Genomic DNA, 18,259 nt, shown 5'->3' with positions numbered 1-18,259 from the left:
TTGATTTGGCAACTAACTGTGCTGGCGTAGAAACTGAACTCAAATCTTTTTTAATTTCCGAATCAAAGTACTTATAAAGATTATATAAAAGTTCCTTTGTTTGACTGGTCAATGGTTTACCTCGGCCAGATTCTATTTTTGACTCCATTTTAAAATTAGCAACCTAATTTTACAGAGAAAAATGCAAATCATTTGAAGTTATTACTCGACAGTTTCAAAAAAGTTTTTCAGATTATTTTGGAACAGCCATCCGCAGTCCCCTCTTCCCCCGCAACTGCCCAAATATATTGGATTTGTAGCGACGTTTATCAAATCTATAAAAAATATACATAATAGCATAAAAAATAATTATTTTCACCCAGCTTCAGTAATCAAGTACTTATAGAAATAAACCATCAAAATTTATTTTACACATGGTGTATCCAGTACGTAACAGTAAGATTTTAACAAGTTATTTCCGAGCGTTTTTAGAGTGAAAAGTGTTCACGCTATTTTTTAATAAATTACAACAAAAAACATCAATCGTATCCGTTGATTACACAGCCACAACGGTTAACGTAATACGCGCTCTGTATCAGCTATGCTGCGGTTATAAAGTTATGCTGAGCATCAAGTGACGATTTAGTTTTTATATCAAGTATGTTAAGTGTAGGAAACAGATTGTAACTACCATAAGCTTAACTCATTGTATTTTATATTTAACTTGCACAAAAAGTTGTTTTATTTCAATTTGGATCCAAACATCAAGCGCGCTAAAAAGGTAAATAATCGTTTAACCATCCTGTAAACCACTGCAAAAGCAAGAGTATCTTTAAAATGATTTACCTCTAACTCGATTCATCACAATACAACGACAACGTTGTTAGATTATGATAAACGTACGCACCCGGTACTACTGCGGACTGCGGGCAGATGTTCTTATGTCTGAACTAGTTCGAACCACTTATATTAGACGGGTGTGCGATGCTACAACGTGCACCAATACATTCAAACACGCTCTCTAATGGTGCTGCCACACGCAAAGCTCACATCAACAGATAATATAAAGCACAATAGCGCTCGCCATACAATCCCATACAGACCCGACACACGTAAAAAGATAACGCGCTATAAGTGTGGTTCTGAACTTCGCTAACCGAATTTATTTTACGTAACCGCTCCCGACGCGATATTTGAAAAGTTATGCGTCCCCCTCTCCGCCGTAAAAAGGAGAGGGGGTCATTTTAATTACGGAGCTACCAACTAAGTTCCGTGTTCCCTTAGTAAAGTTGTCACTTTGACAGATGAAATTATGTTCCTCGGCCGCTCTCGAATTCAACTGACCCCCTCTCCTACCATAGGAAGAAATATTTGATAGCGTCGTGTGTCGGTAGAAAAGATGATGCGCTGTACATTAACTTTTGATGTGAGCTTTGCGTGTGGCAGCAGCTTAACGATTTGTACAACGTTGCTGAAATTTGATAAAAGGCGGCGCGCGCAGATAAGCGGTTAGGAAAGACGCGCGCCGGGTTTGAACGTGTATTCGCGTTGCGGACCAGAGCCACACTGCGGTAACCGTTGACACTAAGAGCGGAACAGAGGGCTGTACGCACAAATCGACATTCTTACCAACGCAATCGAGAACGGCACTAGTGTAAAAAAACAAGCGTGAATACAAAAATCTGTGAATTAAAAAAATACGTATACATTTATATATTGCACCTAAAAATTGTGTTCGAAGAATTAAAGAGTGGTTCAAAGCCAACAGACTACTTGTACGCTAAGGACCCGGGGAAAACACTATCTAAATGAAGGCGAAGCTTAGTGCAAAATCATTATTTTGATTAATCTTTATAACGAATTGGTGTACATTATGAAAACCAAAAAATATGCTGTACTTAAATTCAAGGTTTTCATATCGCTTCGCTTGAGTAGAATACAAATAAAAAAATAAATTACTCAATAAAAAATATAAATGCAAACTACTAAAAATTTTTTTTTTTCATTAGTAATTTATGAACGCATGAAGGAAACAAATTCAAAAAAATACAGTTTTATAGCTAAGAGTATCTGTGACAGTTTAACTTGATTTTTGCTTTCTTATAAAATTATTTACAAAATAAGTAAAAACCAGTTTTTTGCTTGAAATCGAACGTTTCTAGGCTAATGCCTATTACCTACGATATAAGGTATACCAAGAATATAAACTCTTTGGCTTGTAGCTTCCTCATAAACACGAAAACTATCTAAAAAAAAATGGAGACACATTCGTAAATCACTAAAGCTTCAAATTTACATTTCCTATCTTTCAAACTATTAATATGGCTGATCTACTAAAAATGAATCTTTAACTCGCACCACCATTACACTATTGCTGATGCGAAATTATGTGATTCAATCCTCGATAGTCCACCATCACTAACACTAAATCAAAACATACGCTCTCTCAACAAAAATTACGATGAACTCGACATCCTAACTAAAACTTTTACCACAGACTTTCAAATTATTATTCTAACCGAATTTTGGATTACAAACACCTTCACTCAGAAACACAAACAAAAATTACACCCAGTACCACACAACAAATAATAACAAACTTTAAGCTTGGAGCTTTAAGCTAGGAGCTTTTAGTTTGGAGCTTTAAGCTAGGAGCTTTAAACTTGGAGCTTTAAGTTTGGAGTTTTAAGCTTGGAGCTTTAAGCTTGGAGCTTTACGTGTCAATGTCAATCACATTTACTATCCACTGATTTTAATTTTATAGTTGTAAAACATAAGGACGCTTCGTTCACAAGCTGCTGTTCGTTGAGTTCGAAAATCTGAAGAGAAAAAATACAAGAAATAGGAATAATAATTACTAAGGTAAAACGGGAATCAACTAATGCCGCTCTATTGACAAATAAAATAAACTGGTTACTATGGTAAAACAGGAATCTACCAATGTTGCTATTTGACAAAAAAAATATTTTTAAAATCAAACAATATACAGGGTGTTACGTACTTGACTTACTTTAACCATTGATTCCGGAGATTATTTGGAGTAAAAAAAGGAAACTAAATTTGTATGTCCGGTTACTCGGTTGAGTGACCAGTAACGATTTTAAAAAAATGTTTTCGAAAAGAAAAAAATAATTTAAAATAAGCTTTACATTATTTACCCCAAATAATATCAGGAATCGCCGGTTAAATTAAATCAAGTACGTCCCTTAACACCATGTATATATGAAAATCATTTTTTCATTGACTTAGGTACATACATCTTTTTTCTTTTTCACTTCCATTTCCTCTTCTTCGTCCAATAGTACGGCTATTACGACGAGTTCAGTTAGTGAGAAATCTTTCATTTTTCAGACACGTTCAATGCCTGAAATAAACAATTGTGAATCACCGCAGCGCGCATAAGCGCCACTGACGTAATACTGATGCTGAACTGTCACTGAACTGTCACAGAACTGTCACTGAATTGTCACTGAACTGCCACTGAACTATGTGCGAGTTGACCGTAGAAGTCCATTTAAATTTAAATTAACCGTAAGTTACCTAATTGCTATGTGCAATTAGATTTTCAGAATTAATAAAAACGTAATCTACGTAGGAACTTATTAATTCCAAGAATAAGCTCACCAACAGAGCAGCAGTGAACGTGTATCCACGTCGCGGCGAAGAACGCTACTGATTTCTGAGCAGGGTTGTCAATGCATATGTTCCAACACACTTAAATATAAAAATCTGTCGAAAATAGTATTTATTTTTTATTATCCATTCATTTTTGGATTTTCTCGCTCCGATAAATTACAAAAATGTTCAAAAAGTTTCTCCCAGCAGAATACCCATTTATTTTTGAAAACCCGTAGAAATTCCCCGCAATTTGGGGAATTCTCCACAAATTGGCAACCCAGCTAGTGGGCATAATCACCGCGATGGGTTTGACGTTTCGTAGGTACTCAGCGAAAGCAAAACCTCCTCGTACAAAGGCCCACACACTCGACAAAATGGCCGACGATCTTGTTAAAAAAAAACATTTTTCTTTTCGCATTTTAATATAGATTACGAAAAACGGTTTACACAAATAATTTAACAAAATTAAGCTAATCTTTTTAAAAAAAAATTTACCGACTAATAATTTAGATAAATATTAAATTTTGGCTTACCTTCTGCAGCCCAACTTACACCATACGTTAACAATTTTGCCGGTATTGCTCTTTATAGGAATATCTAGATTTCTTTTGTGTATTTCCCGTTTTTTACAATATAAATTGCCTAGTTATACATAGAAGGAAACGATTCATTACTGAACAAAAAAAATTTAATCTCTCACAAACTAACAAATTAAGAAGAAGAAGTTAAGCACTATTTTAAAACCGCAATAATCTAGTGATACCTTGTGAAGAATTCGTCTCACTGTGCGATCAGAAATCCCCAGGGCAGCAGCGTGTTTACGCGCCGAACGCCGGGGAGAGCGCAAAACCGACTCCCTCACCCTCTCGACGTTTTCTGGAGTTCTGGAAGTCCATTGACCTCCTGAGCCTTTTCTTGCCAAACTCCCACTTTCCCTGAATATGTCCACCCACGAAACAATTGATTGCCGCCTAGGAACGGGACCCTTGGGATGAATGTTAAACCGAGTACGGAAGGCACGTTGGGTAGCGACCACCGAATGACCGCTAGAAAAGTAAGCTTCGACGGCAAACGCACGCTGTTCCTTTGTCCAACGCATGACGCCAACTGGCTTGTAGTGTAATAATAAACTTCAAGACCCCCTCTTTCCAATGAGACCCTCCCCACCCCTTTCTGACCACGCCTCGCTCGTCGGCGTCCAATTCAAATCAGCAAGTTTCCGTGCCGCACCCTGTATTTAAATATCGAACTGTTTTAACCAAAGATATTAGAAAAACGAGATGTGCTATGCGCAGTTCGTACTGAGTGGAATTGTTTTGCCGAGTGTCGCCGGTTTTGTTCACCAATACTACTGCACACCTTCGCTTACGCTAAGGCGTCGCTAAGGTATCCGCACTAATACATAGAACAGATTTCTGTGCGTACACGTCCCGATACCGTTCAAAGTACCCTAATTAGGTAGTACTCCGGCTACGGTCCGGCGGCCAACATAGCATATCTCGTTCTTCTAATATCTTTGGTTTTAACGCAAAGAAACATAAATACGTGTATTTGCGAAAACCGAAATATTATTTCGGGGTGGAGAGAAATGAAGTAAGTTGGAACGGGGAACACTCTAGGCGCGCTAGTCAACTCAGTTCCAAGTCAGAGAAGCGATGAAATCCACTAGATGGTACCCATGAGTAAGGTTTGAACATGAAACGCTGAATGATAGGCATCTTTCAAATTATGTTTATTAAGTTGAATGTGCATGTTTTAAATAAATTTCGATAAATACATTACCTATTGCGGAAGGAGCTCATGATTTTATGATTCTTATCAGATTTCTATCAAACTTGTTGATAAATTATTCAATACCATCAACAACACTGCTAGATGGTAGGCAGTAACTTATGACTCGTAACCGACGAGTTCTTCATTGAAAGATGTCAAAACAAAACGGTATTCAATCACGCAACATTTTTATAATATCTGATCACAATTATATCTGAATATATTGGCAAGATAAATAAAAAATCGGTCATTTTCAATATTTATTATTTTTGTTTACAAAAAGTTACATAAAACAAATAATTATGTAATATAAAAAGCAAAAGATTCAACTTTTTTTTATATAAAAGCTATCATTTATTATTATATCACTTAAGAATACTAAAAATAATTTAATATAAAAAAGAAAATAATTATTCAATCAACTATCAAATCTAAACGTGGCTTTCCTAATTGACGTTCTTTACATACTATTGCGTCTAAGATACATGAAGGATCACAAACATTCATAGACCTTGTGACTCTAGGATCGATAAGCTCGGGAAGAATGCAATCCATATAAAAATAGGTTAATTTAATAAGCATTGTTTCTTCCCAGAACTTGACATCTTGAAGTATACGCTGAACTTGTAGAGGAAAGTGTGAGCCACTCCAAAAGGCAAAAATTTAATGACTTTTATTACTAATGTGTAATTGGCCCTGCACCTGGAAATACCAATCGTGATTTTAGTTTACGCGATACTTTTTGATGTCTAATTTCCAAAACGTTATTTTTTTCAATTGCGTCTTCAACAGAAATACTCTTTGCAGAAGACGGGAATTTAATTTCGACGATATAGTTATTACCGGACAAACCATCAGGTGTAGCTCCAAAAAAAACAATGTTCAGGGTCGATAAATAAGCCACTCTATTCAATAGTTATGGACTCTTGTTCACATAACTGCCGAATTGCGATTGGCTCATTTATTTTCCCATATTACGCGAGTGTATAAGTACGTATAGACGGGTATATACAAGTGTGAAATTACCTGCTGTAATATAGGTAGAGGTGGTATATCGCTGAGTCTAGAAGCAAGCATTAATTGCACCTTTTTTCTATGTTCTTTATTCTGCCTTTTGATTTTTTTCACCCTGCTTACTAGCGGATACCGGTTTTTCTTTTCTTTGTTGCCCATTCTAAACAATTAGTACCCTCTGGAAAAAAGATTTACGGATTATATAGGTCGGTTTTTGTATTGGTTTGTTGATGATGAACGTATCTATATGTTAGAAGTAACGACGCGTTCTGTCAAACTAATCATTTGATACATTTAAAAAAAATCCCCGATATCGAAACATGTCAAAAATTTTTAACTATCGTATAAATCAAACAAGTGTTCTCCACTAACTCCATTGTGATCTTGCCTAGGTAATCCAATTTAAAAAGTTTATAATCTGTGTTTTTATTCAAACCAACTAGCACACCTATAAATCGACGGCATAATCTGGGTTATAAATTTGAGAATGTTATCGATATATTTGGGGAAAAGGTATTAGTAATGTAACGAACTCTTCAGAAACACTTTATTGAAATGTAAGAGAATACCACTCCTTAGTTAAAAAAAACTAATTTCTTTTAACATAATTTATTAGATGTACCATTGTTACAACTAACATAACTGTATAATTAGAAATTTATGTAAAAACCCAGTAGGGCGTAAATAAATAAAACAAGGAATACGATTCTAGTGAAGCGGCACTCTATAACATTCTGTGCCGCTGGTTGTCAACCAGCTGGTCAAGTGTCGCGTAAAACGAGATTTATACTAAAAAAGTCAACTTGGGCTAGAAATGATACATAATAACATAACGACTAACCTTTACTGTGATCTCTTTTCTCATGTGCCTACACATTTACGTGTTTATTTTTTGTAAAAATGAAACGTGCTCTCACTCTGAAGCCACCTCGGACACTGAAGATAAATAATTTGCGTCGTGATTTATATAATGCGACGATACAAGTAAAAATATCTAAGCACTGAAAAACTGTTTTTATAAATTCAAACACTATTTTAATACTTTTTTAAAATATTTTATTCTCTAATCGTTTAGAAGACATTGGCATGATGATAATGTCTATATTTAAAATTCTCCTGTATTTAGAATTAAAGGATATTATCGAACTTTAAGCTATTTTTAGAGGTTCTGTAAATATTTTTTTACGAAATTGTTTTAAACATTTTAATACGTTTAGTTCTCATTGAAGAATAAATTATTCGTTTAAACATAATATTATTTTCTAATAAACAATATAGAAATTTCTAAAAACTGCGTCAAAAACCGCAATTATGCTGCGCTTGCGATAAGATCCCAGCGGCCGAGAATTCAAATTTTGTCAAAAGACGGTCTCGCGATCGGGAGTTTTTTTAGAACGAGATAGAAATACCTTATTCATTCCACTACGAGCCGTACCCCCCGCGCGGCTGACGAAGCCTATAGCATGGTTCCGATGAAATAACAATTATTTTTGTTAAATTCTCGGTTAAATAAGTAGTTACATACATATTTGAAATTTATACGTCGGAGTGCGTAAACATAATTAAATACAAATGCAGTGCGTTAACATAGTAGATACAAAATAGGTAGGTATGTTTATGAATAAGTACACTTTTTTTTAAATATTTTCAAATATTTTTATTCTTTGTTTTTTTTTTTTTTTTTTAAATTTTATTTTATCGCTAGTTTATAATTACCACGATATTCACGATTTCAGTCACCGTAATTTCACAACGACTTTCCCCACACCGTGTACACGTGGTAATGTTGCATGCGCATAACTCGCGCAACGCTGAGTAGAAAATTATTGTTTATAATTACCGCGGTAATTACAGTTGAATCGGTCAACGTAATATACCACGCGTTTCCCGACACCATGTATACAAGGGTGTGGTTTTGTGCGTGTAACTCGCGTAACGCCGCTATTTATTTCTAGTTTATAAATACCGCAATATTCACGGTTTCGGTCACCATAATATCCATGATTCATAATATATTGTAGGTATTACCTATTTACATAATTAAATAATAATAATATTAATGTAAATTACACATACCGACGAAATTTCAGAGACAATATTTGCTTTAGAATCACTATCATCCGTTAGTAGTTGATTCTTTTCCCTGGAAATCAAACAACACGAAATTATCGCTAAATGTTATAAAAAATATATTCGTATTCTGACTGATTCGTTCGAACGACCCTGTAGCATATAAAGTACGTACAGTGAACACGGATAATTAAATATCACTAACCTTTGTTTTTTCTGAAAACATTTCTCCCACGTACGTCTTTGATGTCGTAATTTTTGTTTTCTGACAAAACTTTTTTCCGCTGGTGTTTTCCTCCCCATTTTTAAGCGAGGAATTTCTTTAAAATGTTATCAACTAGACCGGCAGAAACGAAACAACTGCTCGCCGCCCTGTCGCGGCGGATACTGACTAAATTAAAAATTTCGGTTGCGCCGAGAATGCACAAACGCGAATCACAAACAACGAACAAAGAACAAACGCCAATCCATAGACATATGAATATTAGTAGACCTGCCCTAAGTGATTAAAAGCGTATTATCCCCACTCCCCTTACCGGTTCCATTGGAGCCGGCTGTTCTCGCGTATGGCCTTAAGTGAAATTTGAAAACGTGACGTCATCATTCTTGTGCGAACTATGGTCGAGGCATCATCGGTTCATTTTACGAAATAACACGGCAAAATGTTGACTTGTACTATGAAAACTTGTAAAAATAGATTTGAAAAAGAGAATAAACCCAATTGTCGTATTACATTCCATATATAAGCATTATTTTACTTTATTTTAAGCATATTCACATCGTATAATATAGATCAGTTTTAGAAACATATACTATCACATCGAGAAACGTCTGGACGCGAAACACAAAGCTGGTTGGTTGCTGGTAAGTAAATTATGAACATTTATAAAAGTGTCTTAACTAAATACTTAAACGAAATATTCGACTCTGAAAATAGAACCGAATTTTTTTGCCGAATTTGGACTTCGCAAATTTGTTCATAACGTGGCGAGTAATTTGCGCTCCCATGTAAAAATGTCTATTCATTCAAAAGCAGATTTTACTTTTAAGTAGTAAATGGTGATATTATAATGCGAGATGCCTATTTACTGTCAGATTGATTTATTGACGAATCACAGTCAGCCTTACTCCCTTCGTTCTTCAACAGTTGATTTTACCCCTCGCCATTATCTTCTCGTCTATTAATTCCTATGTCTGTGCGCCAATTTATATTAATTTTATTATATACTTTAAAGATATATTGTTGGTCATAAATTATTTCTAATGTTTCAATAATGTCTTAGTAAATTATTTTTGTAAAAAAATCTGAACTATACCAATTTGTAAGACCATAAATAAATAGTCAAATTTAGGGATTTGTCACAAAACGCGTCTCGGATTAAAAACAAAATTCTTATAGATAAGATCCGTATATAATTTATCGATTGTTTATACTGCATAATTATATGATTTTAAATATTTGTTTTATAATACAAATTTACCTTTGAAAATGTAACAAATCTGCGCATCGACCAACGGTAACACTTTAATAATATTATTTTACAAATTTAACGTCTTTCTTTTAGATAAAATAACGATCTTTCGAAATCGTTTTGTGTTTTTTGTAGAAAAGAGTACTTACGTATAAAATTGGCCTTAAAATGACAAATTTCAGGTCGAGTCTACCTATTTCGCCTTCAAGCTTCGGTGGAACTATGGTGCTGTATGTTGCCATTTTTGTAGGTATGGTGCAATGATAGCGTAGTATAATCGGGGATGGTGTGATAGTATGCCCAAAAATTTTCCCTGGATTACACTAAAACTTTTCCTCACAATTCGGGAATATTTGCTTTTTCTAGATCTAGGAAATTTCCCTGTCGTCCCTACAGTGGGTTTCTTTCAAAACGACGTGAAAAGGTACTTCTAGCTTATATTAATTATATTCAGTGGACACTCCCAATTGGGGTATATTGTAAGATTGAAGGAAGGAGATGTGAAGGAAAGAAAGAAACCTTGTTACTAGTCACCAAATACGGCTAAAGCCATTTATAGCAACGTAGTATCAACCAATACATACATACGTATGTACTACATTATTGAGGTGTGGTATCTTTTGTTTTTCTATGTAAGGTTTATACCTTATTATTTTAGTGTTTATATCCAATTTTACTGTCACGGAAACTTCGTCTGTAATAATTGTGTGTAATAAATAAATAATTCATAAAAATTACATTACATATACAGGGTGTATCGGCACGTACCCGACAAACTTTAACCAGCTATTTCTTAGCACATTTTGAGTAAAAAAATTTATGGGCACTTTGCTGTCCGGTAACATTTTTTTTAATAAATTTTTTTTCATTCATATTTTCACCACATGTCACCACTGTTTTATCCTTTGTCAAAGTTTGAAAACCCATCCGGCAATATGTTATTCGAGTTTCGTTGAATAATGTACGTACGTACCTACATTGGCGCGCTTTTACAATCACGACGAAATGGTATGGCACCATTCGTCTCATTTTTAACTATTATTATTTAGTGTGTATGAAAGAGCGAAGATGCTTTTTGACAAACTTGCTAATAACAGCTGTTGAACACGAGAAACAATGCCAATGACAGTGACGGAGTGTGGATTTTTTTATATTTTTTTTGTTTTTAATTGAAAAAAAAGTTACCGGACAGCAAAGTGCCCATAACATTTTTGACTCCAAATGTGCTAAGGAAAAGCTGGTTAAAGTTTGTCGGGTACGTGCCGATACACCCTGTATTATTTAGATGCACAGGTAATAGGTATATAAAAACGAAAAAAAAATTTTTTTCAATGTTCTGTTTTGGCATGGAACCTGAGGGGACATATAATAATATAGTATAGACCTACTTGTGAGATATTGTGTGTTGAAGAGTGCTGCAGCGTTTCCTCTGGAAAACTCGGGTCAGGGGTGTTTAAGTCGGGCTCGCTCGTAGCGTACTGTAGATTGCTCATCGCCGTATAAACCAGATTGTCGATCGCATTCATAACAGTTTGTCGTGTATTCTCATCCAATTTTATCAACTTCCTCGATAGTAATTCACAGTACAATTCGCAATCGTGACTCTTACTGCGTTTTTCGGGTACGTATTTCACTTGTAATGTTTCGTTCGCTCGCTTCTTCAGTGGTGTAGTCCTTTCGAGACGCGGGTTGGTTGTCACTGGTACTGGCATCGCTAGTTTGTGTGAAGGAAATCTTTGCTTCAAATTCATAAGTGGAGGAGGTAAAATTTTCGGAACGTTTTCTGAAAAAAGCAGTCGGATTATAACATACATAAAAATGTCGTACGAATAGATTAAATAAACGTGGAAATGTGTTTCAAGCCCACACCGCCAAAATTATAATGTAATGAAAATCTTTGCAAAAACTAGAAAAAACGGCTAATGCCGCTTCAAGCAATGTTTTAAACATATAAGTTGGAATAGTGATTTGTTTTTGGGTTATTGTTATTACCTATGCTGTGTTGGGCTATCTCCTTCTATAGCCAACGTTTCGTACAGCATTGCAGTGTCCATCATCAGGGCAGAAGTGTAATATAAGGTTGTGGTGAAATGTGTGCTTATGTATGAAGATGCAATACCGTTTCGATACCGATACCGGATGATGGACACTGCAATGCTGTCCGAAACGTTGGCCAAAGAAGGAGATAGCGCAGCACGGCATAATACCCCAACAACAAACCACTATAATACTTTTTACCGTGAAAATCTCAAATCGTACAATATAGGTAGGACATTATTGTGTAAAAATATGCAGGGTGTCCGGGGGTAAAGTGCGATAACTTCGAGGGGTGATTCTATGCGATTCAAACAAGAAAGATCCACAACTTTTTTTCGAAATTCAATAAAAAAAAATGAATTCTTTGTATGGGAAAATAAATATTCTTCTATTTAGAAAAATATTTTGGCATGGGTAAATAAATATTGGAATTTCTAAAAAGGTTATTTATCTTTTTTACCATCATGTATAATCATCTCCCGAAGTTAGCGCACTTTACCCCCCGAACACCCTGTATATAATTAACAATTTAAAAAATATATTATTAGAGTCAGGGTAAAAATGATAGGTCCTACGGAAAAGTGGGACCATTTTAATTTTAAAACACTTTCTATCAGTTAGATTTCAATGAGAAACAACTATTTCAAGTAGCCGGAAATGTAAAATAATGCATTTAATGGTTATTTCCTACAAATATAATTATAATCGAGAATCATTGGCGGAAAATTGTTATTGATGTGAAATTTTTAAGGTTAGTTTTTTTCTTCTCTTTTTTAAAACAAACTATAAAATTAAGAAATTACAATCGGTTCTTAGTTTGGTTTTAATTAAAATATAAACTTAATAAAATCACCGGGTAGCGTGGTAGATACTTTTAGTTTCGCCCTGGTGAAAAGATACCACTCGGAATCAAAATTTCACTGTACGAGTGTAAAGCACAGATTGGATTTGTTGCAAAATAAATGTTTAATATACCTGAAATGATATTTGTTTGACTGCTTCCAGGTGTACTTTCATCGACGTTTTCTCCTTGTAAAAACACACCGGGGTCTGCAGTAACTCGCTAAAATTAAAATAATGTTAGTCTTACAATAAAAATTAAATAAAGCATAAAACTTGAAAAAAATAACAATATTTATTGCAATCAACATAAGTTTTTAGTTAGAACGCGTTTTCTCTAGTTAAAAGTAGTTTATACTGAATGCCTTTGATATGACATATTGTTTAATACAATATTTATTTAGAACTATCTACTATAATCCTTCCACCATTAACTACAGCATACCACAATGTTACTGTTAAAAACTACATTACATCGATTTTAACTCGAATGGGTATCTCCTTCGGGTGCAATGATATTGCGATAAGTACTCCTCGGGCGTCCCCGACTTATTCTACCATTTAAACCACTCTCTAAACACTCCTGGCACTAATAAGAACAAACTTTGAAAATTTCAGCGATATCAGTCGACTACTTTTTTGAGTTTTGCGAGCACAAACATACGCAGGCTAAATTTTTAATATATTTATTTAATATATTTTTAATATATTTATTTAATATATTTTTAATATATTTATTTAATATATTTTTAATATATTTATTTAATATATTTTTAATACACTTATTTAATTTTTTTTAAATATATTTTTTAAATATATTTATTTAATATATTTATTAAATATATTTATTTGATATATTTATTTAATATATTTATATAATACATCTATGTCATTATTATCAATTTAAGTAATACAAAAATAATCATATACTAAAGTAACATTTGGAACATCACAGATCCATGTCGAAAGTATTAATTAAAAATAAGTGAAATGAAAATAATCATACCGTTTTCTTCATACCCTTTTTACGCTGACAAGTTTCGCACACAGACAGAAAAATATTTATCATTTCTATAGTTATGTTTGCATATTTTTTTGAAGTTTCAGCTTTTAATCTGTCTCGACCTCCATGACCAACGGCCACGTGAACTGCTTCAATAATATCGTAAATTTCGTCTACATATAAGTAGTACTTGATAGGCTCGTTTTTTGTCACTAACTTACGCGTTCCACAAATGTTTATAACCTTGAATCTGTTTAATCTTCTGTACTGTTTCTGTGTCTTTTTGTCAGCTAATTGTGCTTCCTCAATTTCGTCCACTAATTTATCATAAGTGTCTTTCGTAATAACATTGTAATGGTTTTCTTTTTTTTCGTGTTCTTCAATCTGTAATATCCTTTTTTTAAAAAAATCTTTCCATTGCGTTTCTTGATTTAGATCTGCCATGACAAATGAAACGTGCTTAGCGAACGAATAACTGTGCGGGTGTGCGCAGGCGCGGGCGGGCCACGAATCGACTGACTCGTCCCGCCCGAGTGGGATATTCAGTATAATCTTGTTTTAACTAGTAAGAACGCGTTCTAACTAAAAACGGGTTTCACTCTGACATACACAATAAATAAACCATTATATATTATTATCATTATCAACAGACTCAGACTGATAGCCAAGACTAAAACGGTATAAAATATTAATTTTAATATCACGAGTTACGTAAGTAAATACCATAAATTACGTAACACGTGACTTAATTCGCAGGTAAGAAGGAAATCTTGAAAATGGAGAAAAAATCTGATTACCAAGTGGCGTGCCCCTAATATGCATAAATTAAAAAAATATCAATTTATAGTAAAAATAATGCATTTAATTTGGCATATTCTTCGTGTTTACTTTTCAGCCATTTTCATTTTCCATTAACAAATGACAAGTGGGTTTATTTTATTTTTATTTGATTTTTTAATAATGGGTCGTTCAAGTATTACGTAAGCAGATTTATTACAATTATTTACCCCCTCTTCCCCCTTGTCACCAAAAGTAAGCAAAGCTCTTAACCCCCTCCAATGCTTACGTAAAAATTGGTACTCGTACCTATATGCATTTTTCTGTTAATGAATTCTGTTTTTTAAGCGAGTACCTAAACGTATTAATTATTTGTAGGAATCCAAGAATATGTATTCGGTTTTCAAACATAGACAATGTGTGGGTTGCCAATGTGTAAAAAAAAATAACTACTGCTGAGCAGTGCTGACGTAATCACTATCTCGACCCCCCACCCCCCCATGTCATCAAAAATAAGCAAAGCAAAGACCCCCCCTGCCCCCCTATAGTGCTTACATAATACTTGAACGCCCCCAATATCCAAACTAAAAGGTTCTTAGTTTGGGTTTAATTTAATAACAATATTTTTTTTCGCAAGCACCTATTTTGTGCGTATTGAATGAGTCGTGTCTCATAGCATATTTTCCAAATTTTACACACAATATTCTATTTCAAATATCAATAAGAGCTTGCTTACATTACAACTATAAGCCCGTCGTCCCACGGGTCGGTAAGCAATCGACATAAACCAAATACTACGGTATGGATTGCAGTAATGTTGATGTAAAGTTCCATTTTACCGCCAGTAGTGAAAGCAGCGCTACTGTACTCTAGCAGTAAAACGGTGAACCAAGCTTTAAGGCGAAACTTAATGCTAAATCACTATTTTCATTAATCTTTATAACGAATTGGTGTACATTATGAATACCAAAAAATATGATTTAGATAAATTTAAGGTTTTCCTATCGTTTCGCTTGAGTAGAATACCAATAAAATAATAAGTTACTCAATAAAAAATATAAATGTAAACTACTAAAAAAAAATTTTTTTCAATAAAAATGTATGAATGCGTAAAGGAAACTACTTTAAAAAAAAAAAACAGTATTATAGCTAAGATTATCTGTGACAAGCGATTTTAATGGCTATTTCCTACAATATAAGGTATACCAAGAATATCCACATTTTCGGCTTGTAACTTCCTCTTAAACGCCCTTGAGGTGATTATCTCACGAAAACCAATCATTATAATAATGCATAAATTGTAGTGAAATTTATCAATAAATAAATTATGTAAATGAAAATAACTAACCATTGTTTTTCTTTTCAATGGCACATTCTTTATAAAACTGTGCATTTCTTCGAACCAATTTATTTTTGGCTTATAATAATCTTTATCACCTGCTCCGGACCTGGTCGATTTCTCAATTTTTGACAACTCTAGACAATAAGTTGCTCTTAAATTTTTAATTTTATATTTAATATCTTCAGTACTCATTATTATGCCGATGTCCATTAATTCGTCACAAATTTTTCGTAGCGAAAAATTACGCATAGACTTATCTTTATAAGGTTGAATACTAGCGTTCCAAAGACACTTTTCATCACGATACAATTGTACGAATTTTAAATTAACCTCGTTACATAGTTTTGGCATTTTAGCAGAGAATATTATCTATGTTAAAATAAAAAATACACAGCGCGACGTTGCCGTACACTAGCCGATTATATACTAGCTTAGCTTTGTACTTAGTATCTTTACATTTCGCCGGCCCCACGAAGCTAAACACAAAGCCAGGATATTATCTTTGTTGGTGGGGGGCGCTACTGGCTCAAATAATGGAACCCCATCCTGTTAACCCCTAGGACAACTTTGGGAGACATTCTTCACACACAACTAACAGCTGTATACCTAGTATTTTTGGGAGATATATCTCGGCCCTGAATAGGTCTCGTAAAATGTATGCTATCTCATTTTGTAATACGGCGAGAAATATAATTTAAACAGTGTTAGAAAGGGAGAATACCGTGCTTTCCGTTTGCGTTAAAAAACTTACCATAAGCGCTCGCTAATTTTTTGAAATAATTGTATGAAACAACATTTAGCACTAGAAAATTATTAGTCAAGGTTTGCAAATTTTTGCACTTTTGTTTTGCTTTTTGAACGTAGTCTAATTAAATACTTTTTTTCTATTGTATTCTAGTGTAAAGTACAAATTGGAGTTTACACGATAAAAACCATCGTCATAAGCTACTTTACCAAGTTGAACGCCATATAGATCACCGGTGACCTCATAATGAAAATCGTGATTTTTCTCCCATAGCGCCATGACGGTCACCGGTGACCGCAGGTAATTTTCTTGATTTTCATGGAAAATTTTGGTAAAAAAAAAAGGAATACGTTTTGATGGTCGCCGATGCCATCTGAGTATTTTTTTTTTCAAATTTAAAATGGTATTTTTTCTTCATTTCCACAATGGCGTTCAACGTGTTAAGGCGAAGCTTAAAGCCCTGTATTCATGGTAAACATTATTTTAGCAATATTTGATCAACATTGTTGATGAGCAGAGAGAATGTTGCTGGAAACTTTGTTGAAATAAATACAGGTTGTCCACACACCAGTCTGCGTTAAAATGTTGCCCGAGGAAGTAGTGTTGTTGTGTTCTCTGTATCTGATGAATAGGATTTCAATTAAAAAAAGAGAAAAATATGGTGGATTCAAAACTATCTTCTGCAAGGAGAAAATTTGATGAGTGACCTCAGAATGACAGACGGATCATTTATTAACTTTACGAGAATGTCGAAAAGTGATTTCAAACATCTTCTGGAAATGATTGGTCCGTCAATAGCCAAAGGGGAAACAAATATTCGTCAGCCAGTTTCACCTCAAACGAGGCTGGCTATTACATTACGATATCTTGCAACTGGAGATTCATTCAAAAATTATGTACAATTCATACGATTCATCATTTATATACAAAAACAACTTACTGTTTTATTAATAGTATCCGTTTCACCAGAAGTGGTTGCACCACATAACAAAAATTCCAATGGTTCGTAATAAATCCATTTACATTTTTCTATTGCGCCGCTGCCTGTAGTTTTCTTTGCCGACATCTTTTTTTTCTCTCTAGTAAACTGAGTACGCAGTACATGTATTTTAGTTTCCACGTCTTTTTTGGGTACATTTAGGGCTTGAGAAAGTTCTTCGAATGCATCGTTCTTTTTGTTTCTATCTTTGTATTCTTTTATAGAAGAATCCCATAATAATGGTTTAGATTGGAACAATTCTATTAATTGCATTATTTTATCATTGCTCCACACTACTGCCATGTTTATAAACTGTTGCAAACACGTTCACACACGTCAACATTTGATGCTAAACTGATGTTTACGCTCGTCGGGCGAGAGCTTGTCAACATGCCGTTAACAACTCCGCAACACGCAGTGTTGCCAGTAACATGTTGACAGCAACCCCGCAACACGTAGATTCAACTTTGTTGCTAAACTAATGTTTACCATGAATACGGGGCTTAATGCTAAATAACTATTTTGATTAATCTTTATAACGATTTGGTGTACATTGTGAATACCAAAAAATATGCTTTAGATCAGAGGTTCCCAAGGTGGTCTATATGGA

The 18,259-nt window shown here is 34.2% G+C and overlaps 2 protein-coding genes across 2 annotated transcripts in view; both read right to left on the bottom strand.

Annotated features, from left to right (window-relative positions):
* Window positions 1-18,259, bottom strand: part of LOC149415344 (uncharacterized) — a 231,510-nt gene that overhangs the window by 131,580 nt on the left and 81,671 nt on the right. The gene's annotated exons all lie outside the window — the stretch shown is intronic.
* On the bottom strand, window positions 4,416-18,109 carry LOC149415346 (uncharacterized). The gene is made up of 2 exons (XM_089642820.1): window positions 17,611-18,109; window positions 4,416-4,568 (listed from the first exon to the last, which is right to left on the bottom strand). Exons 1-2 carry the CDS (start codon window positions 17,950-17,952, stop codon window positions 4,416-4,418), a joined length of 495 nt encoding a protein of 164 aa, XP_089498946.1. The 5' UTR covers window positions 17,953-18,109.

This window comes from Hesperophylax consimilis, chromosome 18 (assembly GCF_061612785.1).
Source record: "Hesperophylax consimilis isolate HC1 chromosome 18, BYU_Hcon_1.0, whole genome shotgun sequence".
NCBI classification, from domain to species: domain Eukaryota; kingdom Metazoa; phylum Arthropoda; class Insecta; order Trichoptera; family Limnephilidae; genus Hesperophylax; species Hesperophylax consimilis.
The sequence above is the reverse complement of the archived record's forward strand: the minus strand, read 5'-3'. Positions and strand labels throughout refer to the sequence as shown.

Excerpts from the sequence above, each read along its gene's own strand:
- LOC149415346 (XM_089642820.1), bottom strand. The coding sequence starts at position 17,952 with ATGGCAGTAGTGTGGAGCAATGATAAAATAATGCAATTAATAGAATTG. Across the intron at positions 4,569-17,610 it reads CGGATACTATTAATAAAACA|GCGGCAATCAATTGTTTCGT; the intron begins GTAAGTTGTTTT and ends TCCCGTTCCTAG.